Source organism: Saccopteryx leptura, chromosome 2 (genome assembly GCF_036850995.1).
Source record: "Saccopteryx leptura isolate mSacLep1 chromosome 2, mSacLep1_pri_phased_curated, whole genome shotgun sequence".
Classification (NCBI taxonomy): domain Eukaryota; kingdom Metazoa; phylum Chordata; class Mammalia; order Chiroptera; family Emballonuridae; genus Saccopteryx; species Saccopteryx leptura.
The window spans coordinates 265,964,162-265,990,805 of record NC_089504.1 but is presented as its reverse complement, the minus strand read 5'-3'; the positions used below and the strand labels follow the sequence as shown (position 1 = coordinate 265,990,805).

Here is a 26,644-nt window from a genome sequence, read left to right as displayed (position 1 = left end):
TAGATCTTCCTCTGAGAACAAGATTCCACATATACATCTAAAAGTCAGAACCAGTGGGATGGAAACTGAGCCAAGGGTAAATAGACCCTGCTTTGAACTACTGATCACATTAAAGAAGAAAATAAACACCACTGGAGAAAAGAAAAATGCTACCCAGAGTTGTAGCTTAAAAATTTTCTTAGACATGTACAACAAACAATAAAATGGTCTGTTCATTGAAACATCCCACTTCCAAATTGAATGTTAACTCTCTCAATATTGAGGAAGAGGCAGGGCAGGGAGGGAAGAGAGGGAAGACTGCCATCATGAAGAGCCCAAAGGACAGCAGAAAGTACACTCCCAAATTAAGAGAGAGAAGCCAGAAACTTCATCATGTAACTAGAGTTTACAAAGCTTAGAGCCTTCGAGAATTTTATACTGATGTACAAACCGAGTGCATGGAGCAACTGTGGGAAATTAGAGTCTTTAGGCAAATTAGAATCTCAGATCATCAGTTTAACTTATCAACTTCCTCCCTAGGGGGTCACAGGCAAAGTCACGCGATGGTCTGTGTGTACTGGCTGGTCTGGCCCACCTAGTTTCCATTATAGAACCACGTACAGTGGCCAGTGGTTGAACATGACCTGATACTGTGAATGGCTGTTACTAGAGTGTAACCATCCCTCCTCTCTGCCCCAGTGCTCCTATGTTCCAGATTCTCCAAGCCGAACTGCCTTTGTCCTAGCTGCATAGCAGAATGAACAAACGCCACTGATGTTGTTAAAAGAAAAATCGTGCAGTTTGTAAAATTATTTATTACTTTCAAAAACTCTGGCTAACCTCAAGATCAGAGACACAAACACGATCCATCTGATACAAAAGGACATCAGTGGTCTAAGAAAAATATACTGAAGTTAACCTTTTATTACAAAGCTCGTCTGTTTACCAGTTAGGTTCCAAAAGGTTCTCTTCAAGTCTCTGTCAGTCCAAGAGGACATTAAACGAGCCACTGCTCTATAGTCTCCTGTTGCTGGCAGGCAGAAATGGCACACTGGAACTCAGTACAGCTTCAGTCCATCTATGAAAGTTCTTAGATTGAAATGTATAGAAGATAGAACTTCTATTCACATTTTATGCACTTGAAGCAGTTAAAGTTTCTGTCCACTAAAAACAACAGTGACATGATTTCAGGGTCCCAAGAAAACACATTATTCTATCAAACTTCAAGCGCTGAATTATTACTTTCTGATCAGCAACAACATTAGTATAAAAATGGAGACCCCCCCCCAACAGGAGTTCTGGTGGATGAACTCTCCCCAGAAGGTAAAAGTTTACATGGCCCTTCATGAGCTGACCCCTCCTATGTCCCCATACCCCTATATCCATCTTCCATCCATATTGAACTTCATTTCCGCTCCCTCCAGCCTCTGCACCTTTGCACATGCTTTTCCCTCTGCATGTACAAAGGACTTCCCTTCCCACCTCCATTTCTTCCTGTAACTCATCCTATTCATTCTCCATGTTTCATTTCATACATCCCTTACTCCTGTGCATTATTAATTACTCTTGGGTTTTCCAAATGTCTCAGGTAAAGCATGCCTCTATATATGCTTCCATATAACTTAGTATTTCCTTTTCATTGATCAGATCACATGTATGATGCCTTTAGATGTTTTTTGTTTTTGTTTTTTTTACAGAGACAGAGAGAGAGTCAGAGAAAGGGATAGATAGGGACAGACAGACAAGAACAGAGAGAGATGGGAAGCATCAATCATTAGTTTTTTGTTGTGGCACCTTAGTTGTTCATTGATTGCTTTCTTATATGTGCCTTGACCGTGGGGCTACAGCAGATCGAGTAACCCCTTGCTTGAGCCAGCGACCTTGGGTCCAAGCTGGTGAGCCTCGCTCAAACCAGATGAGCCCGCGCTTAAGCTGGCGACCTTGGGGTCTGGAACCTGGGTCCTCCGCATCCCAGTCTGACACTCTATCCACTGAGCCACCACCTGGTCAAGCTGATACCTTTAGTTTTTAATCTATATTTCCCACTGGACTGTAAGCTCCATGAGGCAGGGGTTCTATCAGTCCTATTCATAGCAGTAACTCAACAAATATTTATTGGGTAAATGGCTCAACTCAATATTCTACATTTACTAAGGCAGGGGTTAATTTATTTTAGATGTTTTATTTAATGACAGCTGTTACTTTCATAAACCTTTTGCTTTGTTTGACATGTTTAATTTCAGAATTGTAAAAGATACAGAGAAACACACATATGTAATCACATTCACATTACTACCATCTGGAATTGGCAAATGTTAACCATTGTGCATATCACTTGCAGTCTATGAAAGACTATTTTCAAAGGGCCAAAACTCAAATGGTTTTGTGATCAATTCTGACTTAACTAGAGACAATATTATTAAGTACTTTCTATGTGCCAATCATTGTCCTAAATGGTTCATATATCATACATTGCATATTCAACCTCCCCAAGAGAATATTATTATCTACATTTTATAGATGAAGAAACTGAAATTTAGAGGATTATCTACTTCCTAAGACAATAACACATCCAGCAAATGTCATAACTATGTTTAAACCAAATTCTATTTAAATCCAAAAACCACGGGCTTTCCCCTTCATTGTCCAGATCCTCAAATCCTACCCATCTCTGAAAGGAACTTGCATTTTTTTTTGGTCCAGAGACTGTACTTTCTTATATGTAATTTATCTATTCATTTTAAAAAGTGTCAAAAAAAAAGTGTCAATTAAGTGCCTAGTATGAGCTGTGTGCTGCTGTCTCATTAATGGGCAGAAAAATAAGTTAATCAGGGTACCGCATTTACAAGCATTCTCGTTAATTTAGCTGAAGAATAAGAAATCAAATGGTTATGCAATGGGCATTCTCCACTGCAAAAGAAACACACGCCACCGAAGCCATGAGAAAACAGCATTAAAAGGCTGACCAGACCCACCGAACACACACTGTTCAAGGATGACAAATGACAAGCTCATTTAGACCAGATGGCCCCTGAAGTTTCCCCTGGTCCTACCACGACTAGAATCCTGCGGTTGTGGTGTGAAAAGATTTTACAAGGTGACTAGATCTTTAAGAGTCATATTTAAAAACCGACTGTCACTTATGAATTCTGCAGTGCCCTATATTGTTGTGTTCACAATTTAAAAAAAAAAATGAAACCTAACGATGAATAATTTGGCTCTTTTCTCCACATTTCTTCTGAGCTCTCAGTTCAAATTCTTATGGTGAGTTACTGCTAGGCACCTGCGTGGCTCTGTACTTCAGGTCTGGTGCACATCAGCCTCTGTTCCGCTTCCTCGTGGTCCCTGCCCCCTTCAGATAATGGATGACATCTTGTGCCCTGTCCAAAAGAGATTACTTGGCCTGGCATGTGTGCTTTATATCGAGGGCCTTGCTACATTTCTATCAATAGGTCCAGAATCCCTCACTCTGTGATGGTATTGTCAGCAGTTTGTATTTCTCTTAGTAAATAGTAATAGTTCTGGACTCCCATCGGAAATCCTGGCTTGTTCTTGCTTTCTTGGCTCTACCACCCTCAGTTATTTCTTAAAAATGACTTCTCCTCCCACCTTGTTGCAGCATGATTCTTCTATCAAAATATTTCAAATCTCTTTGCCATTTTTAGGTTTCTTCATCAACATTTTTATCTTGGAACAATTCAGATGTGTCCTTGAATTGCATCCATCTGACTTACAATGAATGTTTTTTGTTTGTTTGTTTGTTTACAGAGACAGAGAGAAAGTCCGAGAGAGGGATAGATAGGGACAGACAGAAAGGAACGGAAAGAGAAGAGAAGCATCAATCATCAGTTTTTCGTTGCAACACCTTAGTTGTTCATTGATTGCTTTCTCATATGTGTCTTGACTGCGGGCCTTCAGCAGACCGAGTAACCCCTTGCTCGAGCCAGTGACCTTGGGTCCAAGCTGGTGAGCTTTGCCCAAACCAGATGAGCCTGCATTCAAGCTGGCAACCTCGGGGTCTCGAACCTGGGTCCTCTGCATCCCAGTCTGACACTCTATCCACTGTGCCACCACCTGGTCAGGCACAATGAGTGTTTTGAGGCAACGAAGAGTTAGTTTGTAAGTTTGATTTGACTGTAAGGACAAACAAAGAGTGGATAGAGAGCCTATTTGCTTACTGAGGACTCTTTTCATCAGGCTATTTGCTTTTATTGTCACTGTATTTTAACTGTACACATATGTTGTTGATTTCTCAGAAATCCAGTAAAATTGTAATGGTTCCTACTATTGGCAAGTACAATTTACAGAATAGAACATATGTCCTTTATAACATCAGAGAAAACACCACTAACCCCCAGAAATTCTGTCACTTGGGTGTTCTCAGGGTTAGCAGCAATATGTGAGATAGTTGTTTGTTCCTTTGTTCATTCATTCATTCAACAAACATCTCAGCAATGCAGTGATATAACCTTGAATATGACAGATAAAGTTCCTCCTGTTATATATCAGTGGATCGTAGTATACTGAAAAAATACAAAGTAAGTGCCAAATAATGTGATAAATATGCATAAAGAAAACAAAGGTAAGAAAAAAATGACAAGGGCACATTACATGGTCTGTGGAGATCAGGGAAAAATCCCAGAGTCCGAACATAAGTGGGAGTTAGCTAGGAAAGGGGAAGGAAGGGCATTCTAAACAGAGAAAATAATATCATGTGCGAAGGCACTGGGGCTACTGATATCGAATGGAATTTTATAAAGAATGCTAATCCCTTCCTATCAATGGCACACCCAAATCTACATTTCTAAAATTTTCTTCATCTATAAAGTTTCCTGAGAATCCTAGACCAGGGTTTCGCATCAAGCAAAGAAGATGGATTTCTCAAAAGCCAGGTCACAGGGGAAGAGCTTATAGTGAAGGTTTTCAACTATTTCCTCTTCTCAGCCCCTGAGAAAGGATGGGCCTTTGAACTAGTTACTCACTGCTGTGGGAGGAAGGGCCACCTCTCCCAAACACCCTACCTTTGTAATCTAAGGACAACTCTAAATAATGTCATTTCTTCCTCATATTTGCCCTCAAAGGAGAGTTCAGTCTAAGGGACAGAAGACGCTTCCTTTCCCTTTCTTGGGAACTACTTCCGTCTGTAAGCGCCTCTCTCCAGCCCCGGCCTCTCTGACTCACGTCAAGCTTATCCTGACGTGATGGAATAAAAGCAGGTCCTGAGGTTCACAGTGAACACACTTTGGAAAACAGAGGGCTGAAACAGAACTGCTTTGCAAAGTTCTTCTTGGAGACCTAAGAACTCCATGAAGCAAGCCTCATTAAACTAATCTTTTTTTTCCTCCCTCCTTCCCTCCATCTAACCATTCATCCTTCCTTTCCTCCCTCCTTCCCTTCCTTTCTTCCATCCTTTTTCTAAATTTACCTGGAGTTTCTCTTACTCTCGGTACCAAAATGCAAATTCATGTTCACAGCTGGTCTGGTGAAGGCAGGGTTTATTCTAGGACTCAGAGTCAAACAGAGCAGCTAAATTGGTTGCAAAACTCTTAAAGAGGTTTTTACAGGACAGAGCTCTTTACAAATCAACCCTGTCTTATTTTATCTTCTTAGAGGGGTTTGCCTTTTTCCATTCAAATGGTCACCTGGGCAACCCGAATTAGCAGCCAGAACACAAGGCACAGCCCAGCTCCGGGAGAGCCAGATCAGTACCACTCGATTGAGCTGGGGAGGCTGCCCTGGCCAGGATGAGCTGAAGTCTAGGCACGAAGAGCAAATATAGAGTCAGACTGACCCACACAATTCTGGTAGATAGCTTCACCAAGAGATAAGTGTATAAAATAAAGAAAGATAAATGAGTTTGAATACTTAGCAGCTATGTGTCTTTGAGCCTGGGCCTTAACCTCTAATCTTCAAAATCTTTATGAAAAATGTACCTATGGCTGTGACAACTGAATATCTTGATGAATATGAAAGTGCCAAGCACAGTTCTTCGCACAGAGTATGTGCTCAATCAATGATATATTCCCGCCCTTCCAGATCGCAATTGAATAGTATTCCATTTCTCATTGCTAATGATATGTCTACTTGATCCACACAGTAAAAATACTTCAAAGCATTTTTATATATTAATAGCTTCCTAGGCAAGACACATTTCTATCCCTTTGCCTCATATTAAAATTTGTGGCACAGAGAAAAAGAAATTCATTCAGAATCACAAAGAAGAATCCTAGTCTCGCCAAACCACAGCCTTTAAGTTCAGCAAAGAGCTGACTCTTCAAAGATTAATATAATAACTCCCCCTGCTCATCCAAACTGTCATCCAGTTTTTTTTAATTCTTTCTCTTTCTGTGCCTCAGATGAGCATGATTTCATCTCCAAAACACGCATGATGAACACATTACTATTTCCTCCTCCAAGAATGAGATGTTACAATGTGGGGCCCATTCCTGAGCTGGACAGAGAGGAAGAGGTCATATGTCCAAGCTCCACAAAGCCATTCACTAGTTTCCTTCCACACAGAGAACATCTCTGTTCCACAGCCATAGAGGACACTGCTTATCTTGGCAACCTCCTCATGGTGGATGACTCAAAGCCAATTCAATCAGCAGTCATCACCCCCACTTAGTGCTACCCAATGGGGAGCTGAATGAATCACCTTTGTAACCAGAGGCAGCAATGTTTTGGTTGGTGTTACAATTTAGAGAAACAACATACTACCATGAAATTATGATTACATGATTACATAATTACTATGAAAATGTTTCATGAATCAATGATCATTTATTTGTTTCAACCTGTGTCTATGCCTTAAGTATGTCAGTGCTTTAAGGTTTGTAAGTGAAGTACAATTAAAACAAATAGACATGGTCTTAAGGACAGACAGAGTAGCTAGAGAGAGAACTCCCATCCTGAAAAAAAAGAGTAATCCTACATAATTCCCAGCTGAATATTGACTAGCATTGAATAGGTATACATAGAAAAGAGAGAGACTACAGTGGATCAAGGCGGTTTTGAAGTTTTCTAGGCCAGCCTTCACATGTCCAACATAGTAGCATTTCTTTTTTTCTTTTTTTTTTTAATCAAGTGAGAGGCAGGGAGGTGAAGAGATAGACTCCTGCCTACGCCCCAACCAGGATCCACCTAGTAAACCCCATCTGGGGCTGATGTTCTGCCTATCTAGGGCTGTTGTTCGTTACTCAGCAACCAAGCTATTTTAGCGCATGAGGCAAGGCCTTATAGCTATCCTCAGTGCCTGGGGCCAACTTGCTCATTAGAGCCATGGCTGCAGGAGAGAAAGAGAAAAGAGGGAGGGGGAGGGGTAGAGAAGCAGATGGGTGCTTCTCCTGTGTGCCCTGGCTGGAATCAAACCTGGGACTTCCTCATGCCTGGCTGATGCTCTACTGCTGAGCCAACGGGCCAGGGCCATAGTAGCATTTCTAAAACATGAATCTGACCAGGTCACTTCCCTTAGCTAAAATCCTTCATTGACTTCCCACGGCCCACGGGGTAATTTCTGAATTTCTGAGTGAGGCACGTTAGACATTTCATCACTTGGTCCTCCCGGCTCCATCTCTGGCCATTCCTCACTGACTACAGCAGTTCCAAACTATGGTACAATCTGTAACAGTGCCCTACACAGTTTTGTGTCTTCCAGGATTATTTGCTCTGACTCCTCTTCTAAAATCCCATGTTCTGGGCCAATTTCTACATTTTTTTTAAGAGTGAACTTGAGGACCACCTTTCAGAAAGCTCTCCTTCCCTGACACCCACACCTACACAAGCATGCTCACACCCACGCCGGGTTACGGTTCCATGCTCCAGGCTCTCAGAATACCTGCACGCACATTGATTCTAGCACTCACCGTGCTCTATTGCAATTATTGATTTATTTAAACTGTTCCCCCACCCTATTGCCCATTTTTAAAGATCAACTTTATTGAGGTATAATTTACATCTAATAAGATATGTCCATTTTAAGTATATAGCTTGCTTAGTTTTGACAAATATATACATCCATGTAGCCACATGACAAAGGATAGAATATTTTTATCACCACAAAAACATGTCTAATCTATTCACTGCTCACTCCTTTGCTCACTTTAAAAATTAAACGATACTGAGATTTTATAAAGATATTTATTTTGCATACTTGACAATTCTATAAAGGCTTCATTATTCCTGCTATATGCAGGAACTGTTTATAATAAAAAATTAAATACTTCTATTTTAAGGGAATATTTATAATTGTTAAAAATTAACTACTACATTGAAGTTAAAATATTTTAATTTCAAATACATTTGACGGTCTGGTGCTATATAAAATTTATAAATAACTGTAAGTCAGTTATAAATATTCATACATAAGAAGGCACTTAACTAAAGGTGGCCAGCAATAATAAAGAATCAACATTTTCTAGATGACCAAATAAAATAATTTTTAAGTTAAAAATTTTAAGATCATACTTCATTTAAATAACTCACAGAAGAGTGTGGGACTAACATTTCCAGCAGTATAGTAGAATGAATGCCCTAGTTAACTCTCCCACTAAAAATAACTAAAAAGTGCCTTGATAAAACTAAAATATCTTTTTTAACATATTAATAAACTGGCAAAAAGTTTAAAAAGTCTTAACAGTCAAAACCTATACAAAAGCAGAACCCCAGAGATAATCATTAAAGTCAACTTCCACTTAGAGGACATGAGCCGAACCCAGTAAACTAAATCTCTGTTTTCTGTAGCACTTCTTTAACTACCAGCACTGTACTGAGTCATCACAAGTACAGGGCCGCTCAGCTGGAGATGACATTTCCCCACCTTGCCTCCCTCACATCCACATGCGGGAACAGGAGTAGTTCTCAGTGATGGATATAAAGCGATAGAATGCATGTGACTTCTGGTCCAAGACAGTTAAGAACTGGCTGTGTCTATTTCAATCTCTTTATTTTTCTAGTTGCTAGCTGAACACAGAAGATTCACCCAGAGGATGGTGAAGCTACAGGAAGAAAGTAGTCTGAGTCCCTGAATCACCACATGGGGAAAAAAAGCTGTACTCTCATCAGGGACATCAAAATTGGAGTACTATATGACTGAGAAATAAACTTTTCTTGTGTTGAGCACATACCTTCTTTGTTTTGTTTGTTATAGCATTAGTGCTATTCTAACTAACATAAGTTTTATTATTTTAAAGGACACTTGGAACAATACACAAAATCCAGGATTGGCTCAATAGAGAATCTACAGGGAATATCCACTGTATAAAACTTGAACCCCAAAATGTCATTCCCTCAATATTAAGGTGAACTGGGAATGAAATGACCTCCAAGATGACACAAGGAAAGTTGCTTATCTTGAAATATGGTGCTGAATAGGGGCAGGGAGGGAGGAGTCATTTCCCCTTAGAATTAATTACCACAAGCATAACCATCCACATGTTTCCAGCATATATTCCCAATGAGTTGTCTGAAAAACCACAAGCTCAGAATTTACTTCAAAGTGACTTCCAGTTGGTAGTGCTCCCAGAAGTAAATGTAAATTATCTCTGGAGAAAACTCCTTTCATTCCAAGAAAGGTGAAAGCACAGTCAAAAATCATAAAACTCACAAAGAAACAAAACAGCATGTGCAAGAGCCAACAGAAAGAACAGATAGTAGAAAAAGACTCATAGCTGTTAGAACTGCCAATGTATCTAAATTTAATTAAAATGCAACACAGAGAGAAAAAAAGATAACTCTGAAAGAGAATTTAACAGATATGAACAAAGAGTGAGAAAAGCAAACATAAATCTTATTGGGATTACAGAAGGAAAATAAAGCAAAAGTAGTTATTTGAAAAGATTACAGAGATGTTTCCAGATTGAGGTAAAACGCCAATCCATATATTTTGGAGGCCCTATGGATTCCAAGAGGTTAAATAAAAAAAGAAATTCACACCAAAACACAGAAAAATAAAACTGCAAAACAACAAAAACATAAATAAGATCTAAATAGTTAGAGAGAAAAGGCATTATATTCAATGGAATAAAATTAAACTTTCAGATAATTTACAACAGAAACAGTGGAAAGCAAAGTACAATGGAATATTTTCAATGTACTGAAAGAAAGTAATCTAGAATTCTATACCCATGTGAACTATCATTCTAAAAGTTGACTAAAAATAAAGGCATTTCAAACAAATAAACAAAAAAGACATTTCCTACAATTAGGGCCTTAGAATAGTAAATTCTAAAGGAAAAAAAATTACCAGAGATGGAGTTGACATTGAAAAAGAATTGATAAGCAAAGAATGAGGTTCTATTTTATACCAACTAGATTGGAGAAATTAAGAAATCTGACAATTCCAAAAGTTGACAAGGATGTGGAATAGGGAAAGTTTTATGCATTGCTGGTAGGAGTAAAATTGGTGCCACTTTGGAAAACAATATGACAATACTTGTAATACAAAACTTGTAATACAATACTCAACTCAAAAATTACCCAGTAGGTATGAAACTAGAAAAACTCTAACATATGAGACACTTACAGTGGGGCACAAGACATGTATAAATATTTTCATAGTGGCATTGTTTATAATTGCAAGATAACTATAAATAATTGACATATCCACCAACATAACAATGAATAAATAAATCATGGTATAATCACCTAATGGCATATTATTCAACAGTGCAAATTAATGAATTAGTAAAATATATATTAATGTGGCTGAATCTTAAAAATCTTAGAACCAGCCTGACCTGTGGTGGCGCAGTGGATAAAGCGTCGACCTGGAAATGCTGAGGTCACCGGTTCGAAACCCTGGGCTTGCCTGGTCAAGGCACATATGGGAGTTGATGCTTCCAGCTCCTCCCCCCCTTCTCTCTCTCTGTCTCTCCTCTCTCTGTCTCTCTGTCTCTCCCTCTCCTCTCTAAAATGAATAAATAAATAAAAAAATCTTAGAATCATGTTAAGTAAAAAAAGTGAGATTTGGACTCTAAACACAAGTACTGTGAATAGTTGGTATAATGATTTCTTGTGGCAGCCTATTTCTCTTTACAGAAGAGAAATACATGTGACTACACTTAACAGTGAGCCCCCTCTTCCATGGCTTTGCATCTGGAGCAAAGAATATGAAAATAAGGAAAGGGTGGGGAGCAGTTAGGAATTTATACCAAGGGTAGTGCCTGACTTGGTTCCTGTCCTATTTCCAAGTCTAGTTTTCTAAAATCAATTCTGTAAGCCTCCCAACATCCTCCAATAATCACCCATCTTCCTTAAAGTAGTCAGAGCTCATTTCTGTTGCTTGCAACCAAAGAGTACTGATGTATGTAGCTGTCAGACAATACATTTATATAATTCTACTTGTTATAATTGATCCTAAGTTATCAACTTTCTCTCCATGATTTGATTTCCCCATCAGATTTGGTAGAATTCTACAAGAAGAATGTCTATTTGTGTACGTTAAGGACCAGCTGGTAATGTTACCTCCTTTGACTGACTCCCTCTGGGGTCATTAAAGTCCAAGGGGCATAACCCTGACTTATCGTTCTCCTCATGATAGTGCCTATGGCCCCCAAACAAAAATTTTTCAAGCTGGCCTGTGGTTCTGAGTACACTAAGAATTATGGTCTCAAGTGTAAGAAAATCCATCATTGCACCGACTGTGTCACTTAGGGCTGTCTTACCTCCTCTGTCTTTAAAACTTCCCATATTCGAGCATGATCTTCCTCCAGCCAGTGTCCTGGGCTTTCCACCTTGGTGGAAAGTTTGAACTTAGACACCACTTGAGTAGGCTCTCCCACAGGTTTCCCCTCCATCTTGAAAGAGCCAGGCAGGAGGCATTACGGACCTGAGTGGGAGAAGAGAAGTGATCCAGGTTAAAACATTCAGCAACATAAAAAGATATAAAAGCAAATCATCACACTCAATTTGTGAATAATAAGACCACTGATGACAACATCACAAAAGCATCAACTTTCATGACTATGTTTTATATTTTAAATATTTGTTGTTGGTATTTTAACACAGGCTTCTGGCAGTAGAGACCCATTTTGATGATGTATGAAATGATATCATTTTGAAGCAAAGTAAAACAGCATCCTCTGCTTGTCCGTTTGCTCTGGGTCCCTCAGGAGGCGAGACGGAAATGGGTGGATGTCTGACTAGCCTGAGGGATGTTTTCACACTTCCGTGCCATGTAGTGCACGTGGCCCGAGGGATGTGCATGTAGTGCGTGTGGAAGAAGTGCTGGCTATGGCACCAAACTACTGAGCACTCGTCAGGACAAGGCTCTGTGCTGGGCACACACAAATAACTTGGTAGTTTGGCTCTTTCCCTTAAGGAGCCTAGAGTGTCTCAGGGCAGAAAGGGTTGTAAACAGTGACCACAGTATAGAGCAGGGGTCTCAAACTCGCGGCCCGCGGGCCGCATGCAGCTCACCGAACAATTTTGTGCGGCCCGCAGACTAATCCACGAAGTTCAAAATATTTTGGATAAAATTAAGTAAGCCTAGGGGCCTACTTGTATTTTTCATTTCTCTAGCATCCTAGCTAGATATTAGCTTAGTTAACAGCAGTTGTGATGCGAACTACAGTTTCTGGTCGTTTTGTGACACTGAGTAAACTGCATGTACGATTGTGCTTGTTGTACTGATTTTTTTTTGTTTTCAACTGCAGTGAGAAAAGTGTTGCGTAACAGTTGCCTTTTGTAGACCTAGTGCGGCCCGCCGAAGGGCTGTGATCTTGCTCTGCGGCCCACATGCTGAGTTGAGTTTGAGACCCCTGGTATAGAGCATTATGGTAAAGTGTGCGGGAAAGCCACAGCAATCACGTTTCCTAACTGTAGTGCGGGCACAGAGGAAGATTCTCTTCAATATTTATTGGCTGTGTTACCATTGGCTCCAGTTTCGTCAGCAGTTGCTGTTAAGACAACACTTAAAAGTTGATACCTAGGCCCTGGCTGGTTGGCTCAGTAGTAGAGTGTCAACCTGGCGTGCAGGAGTCCCGGGTTCAATTCCCGGCCAGGGCACACAGGAGAAGCACCCATCTACTTCTCCACCCCTCCCCCTCTCCTTCCTCTCTGTCTCTCTCTTCCCCTCCCGCAGCCAAGGCTCCATTGGAGCAAAGTTGGCCTGGGCGCTGAAGATGGCTCCATGGCCTCTGTCTCAGGCACTAGAATGCCTCTGGTTGCAACAGAGCAACGCCCCAGATGGGCAGAGCATCGCCCCCTGGTGGGCATGCCAGGTGGATCCTGGTTGGGCATATGCGGGAGTCTGACTGCCTCCCCGTTTCCAACTTCAGAAAAATACAAAAAAAAAAAAGTTGATACCTATTCTGTAAAGCCCACTTCCTCGTGATCTTTGCATCAGCCACTGGCTTATTCGGAATCACATCATGCCTGCTCTGCACCACACAGTCCTAAGGAATCTCCTCACCTCCATCAAAATCCCCCAAATCTACCGCTCTCCGGGTAATTTTTCCAAAAAGCAAATATAACAATGATGTTCCACCTACCTGAATATTCCCAGGGAATAAAATCCAAACTCCTTAGTGTGACAGCTGAAGCCTCTGTGTCTGGCTTCCTCCACCTCCCTTCTCCCACAACACCCTCCTGCCTTCTCAGCCACTCTGTTTCAGCCATGTGAAAGTCCTTACGGATCTCAAGTATATCCAGTACCCTCTGCATTTGTTTGTGACACCTCCCCTCCACCCAACTCCAAGAGAATAAAGACCCCTCCTGTGTTAATCTCTGTATGTACTCTGGACAGATTCCCATCGTATCCCTTACAACACTTTATTATATTTATTTGTTTTCATCTCTATTTCCACCTTCTGGTCTCTTGAGCATCTTGGCACTAGACATGGTGTCTTATACTGAGTGAACACTAAATGTGTGCTTGATGGATTGGTTAATTCAGTAAATCACAAGAATCCAGTGAAAACGAGGCGGCAGATACAATATATGCAAATAACAGATGTATGAGTCAAGTTATCTCTTCTTAACTTTTTTATTGACTTCGTGGGCTGTACTCTCTTCACAAGGGCCAAGTCTAACATTCATCATACACTCTCAAGCAGCTAATACTGCAAGCTGCAAATGCTCATTAGTTAACAACAGACTTGTCCTGGAGGAATTGAGCAGGTCTGAAACGAGCATAATCTGTCCCCCTAACCTATGCCTAAATAAAAGTAAGTAGAAATCAACGTGGATAAGCCAGGCAGGGTTGCGAAGTCAGAGGATTTGAGAGAAGGGTCTTTTGCTGCAGAGTTACTTCTCCTGCCCCACGTGTTTCTCTGGTGAGCTGCGGAGAGCCAGCCCTCCGCTCGCACAGAGCCACGGCGAGGCAGCTACAGTTCTAAGAAAGCTGCAGCCCTTACTACACTCCCACTAGGAACCAGGAAGCAGAACCTTTATAATTAATGAGCAAAGTCCTTCTGAGTGGACATACTAATAAATGATGCTGACACGTACATGCAAGGAAATAAACAAAGCAGAGTTGTGTGGAGGTTTCAGTCCAAAAGGAAAAAAAAAAAAAACAACCCTTAAAATAAACAGGCAAAATGGAAACAGGCCAGATTAGTAGGGAAGGAAATTCCATTGTTGTTACTGGAGATAATACCGTAAACAACAAATAATAAATCAAAACAAAGCGGGAAAACGACATGCAATGGTTTGGGCCGTGTCCTTTGTGTACCATGGAAACGTAACTGGATGAAACAGGCAAACTACAAAATCTCAGGGTGAACAATGGGACATCTTCAAGCCTAACGTAGCCCAGGGACCCCACCGCTCTTCCTCGAGTCTCGCCCCCGGGGCTCGGCCGTCGCTGCAGTGTGGGGGAGAGTTGGCACGTGTTCAGTGTCGGAGGCTGAACTCTGCTGTGCACTGACTCCCCCGGATTGTTTCTTCCCCTGTTTGAAAAGAAGATGCAGTTCTGTGGTTTAAACCATTCCAAGGCACTTGGGAACTAAGGATGGATGCGGAAAGGCAGCCAGCTCTTACGAGGCTCTTCAAGAATTTTGAGATCCTCCACCCTGTGTGAGACCTGAGGCCCTCTTCCCGATCCTCGCTCAATGCATTTCTGCACTCACAAAAAAATAACTGCATCAAGCTCCCTTTGCATACCAGCCACCGTGCTGAGTATTTGCACCTTATCTTTAGTTCTAACAATAACTGCAAATGAGTGATCACCATTTTACAGCAATGAAAGACTGGGTTCGGAGAAGAGAAGTAGAGTCAATACACTGCTAGAATGTTGTAGGGTTCCCAAGGTAATGCTCTCTGTCCCAGGTGAGTTCAGAAGATCTTCCACCACCCCCCACTTGGAGCCCATCACTAGTGTAACACAACTCCTTTGTCACGCCCCTTTGGACTAGAATTAAAGTGACAATGTCTTAGGTGGCTGGCACAACAGGCCCTCCTTGAAAGATGGGCACATCCAAAGAGTACATAGATAAGCATGGGAAAGAAGCAGGGAAACATGGGGAAATACATCATCCCTTTTCCTTTTTTTTTTTTTTTTTTTGTATTTTTTTGAAGTTGGAAACGGGGAGGCAGTCAGACAGACTCCCGCATGCGCCCGACCGGGATCCACCTGGCACGCCCACCAGGGGGCGTCCTTTTTCCTTTCCACTCTCATCTCAGCTTCCAGCCAGGGCAGGCTCTATGACTTGATGACTTGACCTGTGGATTTACCCAGGGCCCTGGGCTCAGAAGGGACTCATGCTTGGTTGAATGTTCTGCTGTTACTCTCTTGAAAAATTCGTAATTTTTGAACTAAAGGCCCTGCATTTTGTTTTGGTGCTGGGCCCCACATATCATATAGCCCAGTGTGCTGCTGACCTACCATTTTCTTCTTCAAATCCAAAGTGCCACTCCATGCCTTCTTTAAGAAATTCACATGTTATAGGGTTTCTATCTATTTCCCTAGAAGTCTGTATACTGGAGCCATTTTTTGATAGAATTAAAGCGGGAGGAATATGTAGACCTTTTCTACCTTTGACGTGCTGCATATCTTAAAGTCAAACTACTGCTTTTTTTCCTTAAAATACAGAGTCAAGATCTACAAGCCAACTTCCATACAAACACCACTAATACAAGCTTATTGAACAGACAAGGTGAAATCACTGTAAACCTAAAGACAGAATCTCCCATTCAACGTAGAATTTGGTCTAAAAGGCCCTGGCCAATTGGCTCAGTAATAAAGCGTTGGCCTGGTGTGAGGAAGTCCCAGGTTTGATTCCCAGCCAGGGCACATAGGAGAAGCAGCCATCTGCTTCTCCACCCTTCCCCCTCTCCTTTTTATCTCTCTTTTTCCCTCGTGCAGCCAAGGCTCCACTGGAGCCAAGTTGGCCCGGTCACTGAGGATGGCTCCATGGCCTCTGCCTCAGGCACTAGGATGGCTCCAGCCACAGCGGAGCAACCCCCCAGATGAGCAGAGCATCGCCCCCTGGTGGGCATGCCGGGTGGATCCCAGTCAGGCATAAGCAGGAGTCTGTCTGTCTGCCTCCCCACTTCTCACTTCAGAAAAATACAAATAAAATAAAATAATAAAATATCCTAAGCCTCATGAGCTCTTTTGGAAATCAGTTTTGAATAACCGTCAAACTAAAACACCTGATACCCCCAGCAGAATCTTTTTTTAAAGCACTGGATGGTGAGATCTTCCTTAAGTTGGAGGTGGGGTGGTGAGAGAAAGCTGTATGTATATATAAAGGCACATATCGGATCAGAGAACACAGAAGCAAAATTTTGCTCACAAATTTAAAATGCAATGGCTGGAGGGGGAACTGTTTTTGCTAAGTGTCAAAGGATTGTGATTCCCACTGCTTCTGCTGCGTGAAACGGAGGAGTAACACAAGAACCAGGAGGACGAGTCTGATGGGAAGGAGAGAAGACGCAGTGCTTGACACTGAGCTTCAATATGCAGATGAGAAAAGCCACATAGCAGTTTTGAGGTCACTTTGCCATCAAATCCTTGAGCCCCCCAACATTTCCACCAAAACTGAGAGGTCTTTTTATTAATATTTTTTAGTTTAGGTTAAATTTGAAAACCTTTCTAATCAATATTTATAAATTCTAGCTCTCTCACAAGAAATTGATAACAAAACTTGGTAAAACTAATAATTTGATTATATAAATAATCAAAAATTATATCATTATTATCAATGAGAAAGCATTTTCTTAATAAATTTTTACCTTTAAAATTTGTGCTTCTAAAGTCTACATTTTCTTTTTGAAATGTTTACTATGCTATGCTTATTATACAATATGTATAATATATAATAACAGCATTTCTCCCATTCTTTCAAAAGTAATCATTGGTGGGTAGCCATGACATTTTCAATGGTCATAACAGAGGACCCAGTTGACAGCTTCATATCCTAAGTGCTCATTAAATACCAGAAGTAAGTGAGCAGATTCTCAGGGGCTAACCTTACAAGGATAAGAATTAAGTGACCATCTAAGAACACAAAAGTTTACCATTCCTAGCATCGGCTCTTGCCACTTGATAAAAATTAGCCCCAACTCCCACGAATATTTCTGAAACGTAGTAGCTTTAAAAGTAGGTGCTAGGGCACAATTTCACAGAAATCTGTATTCATTGTGTTGATCCCCATGCTGAATTTCATTTGATAAATTAATCTGTCCTTCATTGAATTTGACTTTCCTTCTTGATAGTAAATGATGTATGAGACAGCCCTCTAAATCGCTATCTTTTCTTCCTCCCTCTCCTCTTTACATGCTCTGTATTTACAATGCAGAGCCTTACTAGGGTGGCTTGGCACTTGTCTGCGTTATCTGTTCGGACCAAGCTCTTCTTCTGTCCCTGTAGGTTCCACCATACATGTTACTTATAATAATATAGTATTTCTGCTTTATTCCCTCTATGCACATAAACTCCTACTTCTGCCTGAAGATTTTTTTTTTAACTCAGATTTCTTCTAATCTTGAAAATGTCTGGCATTGGTCCTGTTCTAGGATCTTCCAGTAATTACTGATATTTCTGTCATTTCTTTCCTCCTATCTTTTCTCATCCTCATTCTTTCCCCTAATGAGAGGGCCTGCCCCGATAAGACAGGTTTGTATACGTCTATCTCCCATTCTCTTCATCCCTTCCACCTAAAAGTCTGTCACTGTCATAGTGACATGACATAGTGTATGTCAACTGTAATTGAAAAATAAAAAGTGGTTACACAATAATAAAGAAAGAAAGAATAGTCTTTGCATTTACTCAAAGATTCAGAATAGCATATAGTATCATACAAAAGGCACTGACATCCCAGTCAGAAGACTGGGTTCAAATCATGAGGCTTCAGTAACATCTCTCTGTAACCCTCGGGCAAACCAGACTCCTAGAGCTGGGCCATAGTTGTCCAGAGAAAAGAGGCACATCAAATCCTCCCACAGCAATACGAGAAGTGGGTTGTGTTTAAAGCGACAGCATATGTCGATATATTAGGAGGTAAACAGACTCACGTTACCTCTTCCTCTTCGGAGTCTCAGCAGCATTCTACACTATTCGCCTTCCTCCCTTACTCCGGTCTCCCTGCTAGTCTGCCAGATCTTTGAGAGCAAGACTGGACATGAATTTATTGCTTCAATTTTTTTTTTAAAGTTCAATCACCTTTATAAAATTTTTATTTTATTTCCATTAACATAAAACTTCACTGGAATAAAAGATTAAGCATTTACCATTATGATGTATTGGGGACAAATGTCAATCATTGGGCAACCATTTCCAAAGGAATTTTAATTATGTCCTCTCTCACTCAATACTGAGCAAGATTGCACAACAGTCTGTGGAGTCCGAAGTAACTTTCTCAGAGTGCAACTGTCTCCCGTTAAATGTAGAAAATTAAAGACGTGCAAAACATTTCTGCTTCATTCAAGTTGATATTTTTGAAAGGCCGATCCAACTGCACTTCAGACTTTGTATACTTACCTCCCCTTATTGATAGTATTTGGCAGAAGTTTTTAACAATAATTCAAAAAAAAACCCCAAAAATAACAAAACCCCAGATGGGGTCTGTACTCCCCTTGAGTCTCCCTGGAGACATGCTACTCTTTTGCTCAGCAGTTCCTGCTCAGGACAGAGAGCCAACACAAGGAAAACAGCTGGGCTCCCTTCCTGGTCTCGGCTCAGACTGGGCGGTCTGGAAACAGATCTGCAAAACAGACGCTGGCGAGGAGGATCCCTGACAGGTCAGAGGCTCAGATCACCAAGAATCCCTCCGTGTTCTAAGAGAGAGAGGATTCTAAGGGACTAAATTTTCTATAACTGCATTTAAAAAATATTTTTTATTGAATTTATTGGGGCAACATTGATTAACACTATATAGGTTTCAGGCGTATAATTCTGCAACACATCATCTGTATAGTGTATTGTGTGTTCACTACCAAAAGTCAGGTCTCTTTCCATCACCATCTATCCCCACTTAACCTCTGCTACCTCCAACTACCCTTTCCCTCGGGTAAGCACCATACTGTTGTCTGTGTCTATGAGGGTTTTTTTTGCTTAATCCCTTCACCTTTTTCACCCAGCATGCAGCCCCCTCCCCTCTGACAGCTGTCAGTCTGTTCTCTGTATCTGTGAGTCTATTTCCATTTTGTTTGTACTTTATTTTGTTCATCAGATTCCACATATAAGTGAAATCATATGGGTCTTGTCTTTCTCTGACTGGCTTATTCCACTTAGCAAAATACTGTCCAGGTCCACCCATGCTGTTGCAAAAGGTAAAGTTTCCTTCTTTTTTATGGCAGAGTAGCATTGCATTGTGTAAATATACAATAGCTTTTTTTCCATTCATCTACTGATGGACAATGGTGCTGCTTCCAAATCCTGGCTATTGTAAATAATGGTGCAATAAACATAGGGGTGCATATATTCTTCAAATTAGGGTTTCAGGTTTCTTCAGATATATTTTCAGAAGTGGAATGTCTGGGTCATAAGGCAGTTTCATTTTTATTTTTTTGAGGAAATTCCATACTGCTTTTCACAGTGGCTGTACCAATCTGCATTCCCTTCAACAGTGTACGAGGGTTGCGTTTTCTCCACATCCTCACCATTTGTTTGTTGATTTATAGTTGGTAGCCATTCTGACAGGTGTGAGGTAATATCTCATTGTGGTTTTAATTATTCTTCTCTGATGATTAGCAACATTGAACATCTTTTCATAAGTCTATTGGCCATCTGTATGCCCTCTTTAGAAAAATATCTATTCAGGTCCTTTGCTCATTTTTTAATTGTAAATTTTTTTGGTATTGAGTTGTTATGAGTTCTTTATAAATTTTGTATATTAGAACTCTTATCAGATGTATCTTTGGCAAATACGTTCTCCCATTCAGTCAGTTGTCTTTTCATTTTGTTAATAGTAGGCCAGTATCCCTGATGAACATAGATACTAAAATCCTCAATAAAATAATAGCAAACCAGATCCAGCAATACATTAAAAAGATCATAAACCAGCCCTGGCCAGTTGGCTCAGTGGTAGAGCGTCGGCCTGGCGTGCAGGAGTCCCAGGTTCAATTCCCGGCCAGGGCACACAGGAGAAGTGCCCATCTGCTTCTCCACCCCCCCCCCCTCCTTCCTCTCTGTCTCTCTCTTCCCCTCCTGCAGCCAAGGCTCCATTGGAACAAAGTTTGCCCGGGCACTGAGGATGGCTCCATGGCCTCTGCCTCAGGCGCTAGAATGCCCCAGATGGGCAGAGCATCGCCCCCTGGTGGGCATGCCAGGTGGATCCTGGTCGGGCGCATGTGGGAGTCTGTCTGACTGCCTCCCCCATTTCCAACCTCAGAAAAATACAAAAAGATCATAAACCATGATCAACTGGAATTTATTCCAGGAATACAAAGTTGGTACAATATCATCAAATCAATAAATGTGATACACCACAAAAGCCAAATAAAGGATAAAAATCACATGATCATATCAATAGAGGCAGAAAAAGCGTTTGATAAAACCCAGCACCCAATTATGATAGAAACTCTTACCAAAGTGGGAATAGAGGGAACATATCTCAATGTAATAAAGGCCATATATGACAAACTTATAGCCAACATCATATTAAATGGGCAAAAACTAAAAGTGTTATCCTTAAGATTGGGAATGAGACAGGGATGTCTGCTTTTACTACTTTTATTCAACATAGTACTGGAAGTTTAGCCACAGCAACCAGACAAGAAGAAGAAATAAAAGTCATCCAAACTGGAAAGGAGGAAGCAAAACTGTCATTATATACAGATGACCTGATACTATATAGAGAACCCTAAAGATTTCATCAAAAAGCTACAACTGATAGATGAATTCAGTAAAGGAGCAGGATACAAAATAGATATCCAGAAATTAGTTGCATTTTTACACATTAATAATGAACTATCATAAAGGGAAACTAAGAAAACAATCCCACTTACAATTGCATCAAAAAATAATAAAATACCTAGGAATAAATTTAATCAAGGATGTAAAAGACCTGTATTTGGAAAATTACAAGGCAATGAAGAAAGAAATTGAAGAAGATACAAATAAGTGGAAGCATATACCGTGTTCATGGATAGGAAGAATTAACATCATTAAAATGTCTACAATACCCAAAGCAATCCATGGATGCAATGCAATTCCTATCAAGAGACCAACAGATATTCCAAAAAAAAGTACATGAAACCACAAAAGATCCTGAATAGTCACAGCAATCTTGAGAAAAAAAGAACAAAGTTGGAGGGATCATGCTACTTGATCTCAAACTATAAGGCCATAGTAATCAAAACAGCATGGTACTAGCATAAAAACAAACATACAGATCAATGGAACAGAATAGAGAGCCCAGAAATAAACTCATAACTTTATGGTTAATTAACATACTGCTCACAAAAATTTGGGGATATTTCAAAATGAATATGAAGCGAAAAAATATCCTGTAATTTTTGTGAGCAGTATATTTGACAAAGGAGGCAAGAACATACTATGTGGTTAAGACAGTCTATTCAATAAATGGTATTGGGACTACTGGACAGATACAGGTAAAAAAAAAAGAAAGAAAGAAAGAAAAAGAAAGAAAGAAAGAAAGAAAGAAAGAAAGAAAGAAAGAAAGAAAGAAAGAAAGAAAGAAAGAAAGAAAGAAGAAAGAAAGGAAACTAGACCACTTTCTTAAACCATACACAAGAATAAATTCCAAATGATTAAGGGCTTAAATGTTAGACTTGAAATCATAAATATCCTAGAAGAAAACATAGGCAGTAAAATCTTGGACATTTCTCTCAGCAATATTTTCTCTGATATATCTCCTTGGGCAGGGGAAACAAGAGAAAAAATAAACAAATGGGACTACATCAAACTAAAACGTTTAGGGCCTGCATTTTTATTATGATAAAAAAGCATGTGATTATGTCACTTAAAATGAGACTGTAAATCCCATGACTTTCCCAGACTCAAGTGTTTCACAACTCCATGGACTCCAGCTTTAACTGGCTGAATAAGGGCAAAATACAAAAACCACTAGGGGAGCTTCATCCACTTCAGTAGTCACAGGCTAATCTTTCTCTCTGAGTTGAAGTCAGTTGAGCTGATCCAGGTCAGAACCATCCCTTAGGTCTCAACGGTAACAACAGCAACACTGATAACATCCCCCCCAAATGCCCTACCCACCACAGTGACTTTAGCATTCACCTGTACTGAGCTCTGGGCTTGCACGTCATAAGCATCAGGTCATCTTCAAAAGAGCCTCAGGAGAAGCTCAGACCAAGAGAGATTAAGGAACAAGTCCTAGAATGTTTCTCTAGCCTGGAGTTATGCCCTCACCGCCACACTGCACTGCTCTACTGTCATAGTCAACAGTCCGCCTACAAAATAGCATCATGTCAATGTTGAAATCTGAACTCCCAGGAATCTGTGCTCTTGAAAGGATTCAGAGGTGAGCTTCTCATAAAAAACAATCTAAAAATGTTAGGTGCAGGGAAGGAAATCTGTTGAATTTATCAGTTAAAACACAAAATCATTTTTTAACTCACTTCCAGGTAGACTAGCCGTTCTACATGTCAGGTTAAAGAGCAACCTGTTCTCAATCTTTCACTTTACCAAAAACAGAAGTCTAATCTATTTAATTACAGTCATTTTACAAGGCCATAGGATAATGGTAGGTCCCGATGGGAGTAAATCTCTTCCAAGAAAACACTTCTGGGAGAGGCACGTATGGTGAGCTGGCACAAGACCAACCCTCATCCCCTCTCTAGGTCTCTAAGCAGCAAGGAAACCATGATTTTTACATATAGCATGTATTCTTACTATAACTCCTTTCATTAGATCAGATAACGTCTTGCTCCACACGGAGGACTATGGATTAGTGACCCATAGTAATGATGAAATCTTGTTGGTACTGCTGAGTACCCAGATGCCAATTTGCTAGACTAACTAGATTCAGAAAGCATTATATCTATGGCAGCAGCTTCACTTCCATCTAACGCTGTTGCTCCTTCCCTGATCCTGACCTCTGAAGTAGGACTAAATGCCCTTGGGTGGTGCTAGGGCCACAGGAAGGGTTCCGTGTTTTCCAGCATGGGCGAGGGAGAGATCTGTGTTGCCTTGTGCTAGGGGAAGTTCTACCACTGGCTGATGCTTCTTTACTTTTTCTGCAGCTTTTTTTTTTGTTGTCTGCACCTGCAATATAACATGGCAAACCCATCCCATGAGGGATCTAAAGCTCAATGACCACACAAACAGAACACTAATAGACAATGAAATCAAGAAGGAGAAACCACTAGAACGGCTGCTTCTGACTCTGACTGCTACATAAATTTTGTTGGGCATATCTCCTGGTGACCCGTGTGCCCAGAGCAAACTCAAAAAAAAAAAAAAAAAAAAAGGCAAAGTCAAAGCTATAGCTTACAGAATCTTAAGAAACCCTCCTAAACACTTGAACTTGTAATAGCATGACATTTTCATCAGTAAATGCAGTTATGTTGGTCATGTTCCACATATATTGGAAAAGATGCAATTATTATTTTCAATATTTTCAAATAGTCCATTAGTGAATTCTATAAGGCCACTCCAACTCCTTTTTCTTGTCTTTCCCTTTCTATCCTTTTCACGGCAAGTTCCATAGGGTGCACCATAGAGAATGCTCTGTGTGTTCATGTCTAAGTTGCATGAGAGGCCGCTATTGAATCTACCCTCCACAGTCCATTCAAGTTAGAACCCCCATTATTTTGGAGTTGAACCAAAAGATCATAAGCTTAAATAAGGCGACTAAACACCAAATTCTATTCTCAAATCTCAAACAGGTTTCCAAAATATATTTTAAAACTGCTCTGCATAGCAACAGAGTCAGGAGTGTTTTCAGCTCAGCCTGTGGGGAGAACCTTGCTGGGCTATATTAAATAGTTACTGAATTAGAACCTACTCTTTCTTTAAAATTGAAAATATTCCTAGCAGGGCCAAGCCTGGATTTCTCATCAGGCCTTCAGAACACCGCCAGCCAGCCAGCACAGCCTTTTCAAAGGCGGTATTAAATGACTTCTGTACATCTGCAGGGTTTCTGTGTTTGATCCTAGATTATGTTTTCACTAAGGTTAGGGGTTAGAGTTTTGACAGATGTGACTGTGGTCTAATTGGCCCATTTTATCTGCCCGTTTTCCACGCACAGACACTATTTGATAGCCAAATCTGTGAAATGTCTCCATTTCGATACCAACCAATGAGGGGTGGGGTGGAATGTGGGGCTGGAGCCCTGGGCTAGGTGTCAGCTTCAGTGTCAGAGTCAGTATGAAATCCACGGTGGCATGGGTCTGAGAGGGAAAGGACCGCTTCATTCTGTGTCACCATGCCAACTGGGTTGCGGATTTTCTTTTATTTTTCCCTCCTGAAAATTTTACAGGACTTTCCACTTTCTCTATTTTTTTTTTTTTTTTCGTTGCCACAGCTTGACCTTGCTCTTTGCAATAAAAGAAAATAGAAACCTGATGAGATTGTGCCTTGGAGTCAGACCACTTAGCACAATCGCAGTTGTGCAAACACACAATTTAGCATTCCCGTCTTCCTGGCTGAGGGGTCACCAGGCCAATCTGACTTACTGCTACGAGAGGGCAGACATCCAGGGAAATGACTGGTAGGTTGCTTAAACCTTACCCAGCACAATGCACAAGAGGCAAGGGGCCGTCCCTAACATTTTACTTAGCTAGTGTGACCGTTGTGCTAGGTGTGTATGAGGCAGGGTGAAATAAAGATAAATAAGCATGTGTCCTCCTCTAACCAGCTTATATGTTTGGAACTCTTAATCCAAATCACTGAAATGTCTACAAGCAAATGAAGAGGAAGAAGCATTTCAAAATTATAGGATATATTTCATAGATACATTTTGGAATGACAGGACAAGTGTTAGAAGAGAGATACGCAAATGTGCATTACATGGAGAGTTCTGGGAGGTATTCATTTGTCATTCAGGTATCACCAAAGCTCAGAGAAGTTATGTAAATTGCTCGAGGTCACACAGCAGAATGCCACTCTGAAAACAGATCCGTCTGATTTGAAACAAAACGGTCCCTTTCCATTCTGTGATGGCCTTTCAAATTTTTCACAGCATTGTGGCCATGTTTATTTTTGGCTTTGAGCCTTTAAAGCTTAAAGAGAAAGACTAACTCTTTGCACTCAAGGGGAAAGGCCAAAAGGGGTTATCTGAAATGTGTGCTTCCTGAGCTACCAAAGCTGGGAGTCAGCGTTTTCCTACTCCCTGCATGCGCCACCTTCCAGCTCCTTCCCACTCTCGGGTCCACACCTCACTTCCCAGCTCAAGAAACAATGACTGTACTATTTTCAAAAAGTAGCAGAAAACAAAAGTAAAAGATTGACATTGTCAGTCCTTTCACTCCTTATTTTCATATGTAAATTTCTGCTACAGAAGGGTAGTGATCTGGAAGCCTCATTATTTTTTAAGACTTTCTGTCAACGGCATATGGAACCTATTACAGGGCTCACTGGCTCTCCCCTTCGCTCCTGCTCGGGAGGGCGATGGGGTTATGATTCACAGCTCCGGTGAGCGCAGACTCGGCCCGCTGCCCCAGTGTGACTGTGGTCGGCACCAACTCTGGAGGCTAGAGAGATTTTAATTATTTACTGTGAACTAAAAGTGATCTGCATGCTAGTGAAGCTCGGAACCACAACTTCTAGGCACTCACTCGGTCCATTTCTCCACTTCAATCTGGACAAAAATAGAGTGTGGGGTTTTATTTCTTTCATTCTTTGTGTGCCCTGAAAAGGAATGCTAAGCGAGTTACTTTATAAGCATAACATTGTGAAAAAGATGAAGTCCAGTGAAATCAGTTCCAAATCATTCTGAGGTCTTACCTGAGAAATAAGGCCATTGGTTAAGTCGGCCTAGAAATCTGTCAACAGGCTGCCTGGCTGAAGCTTGATTAAACTTCTCTCCGTTTCCCTGCCACAGACTTCCAAAGTTGTTTAGATTCTACTCTGGTTCCTACTGGACCAATTAGTCAAAAATAAATTCTGTGTTCTCCGAATTAAAAGTTGGCAACACTAGCTTTCCATTTATAACAGGCTGTCATAGCTGGTCTCACATAACCAAAAAGGAAATTGAAATAGAAAGGCAGGACTTTGGATACACTCAAGCAACACATTAACAGGAACATCAATTTAAATGTAAGAGTCCCAGTTTGAGCCGTGGAGCCAACCTAACACACTCAT

At 40.8% G+C, this 26,644-nt stretch overlaps 1 protein-coding gene across 1 annotated transcript in view; it reads right to left on the bottom strand.

The window, feature by feature from the left end:
* RGL1 (ral guanine nucleotide dissociation stimulator like 1) overlaps positions 1-26,644 on the bottom strand; it is a 234,599-nt gene that overhangs the window by 147,010 nt on the left and 60,945 nt on the right. Inside the window, exon 2 of the mRNA XM_066361707.1 lies at positions 11,640-11,803. Coding sequence (XP_066217804.1) covers positions 11,640-11,771 — 132 coding nt within the window. The 5' untranslated portion in view covers positions 11,772-11,803. The remainder of the gene's footprint in view (positions 1-11,639; positions 11,804-26,644) is intronic.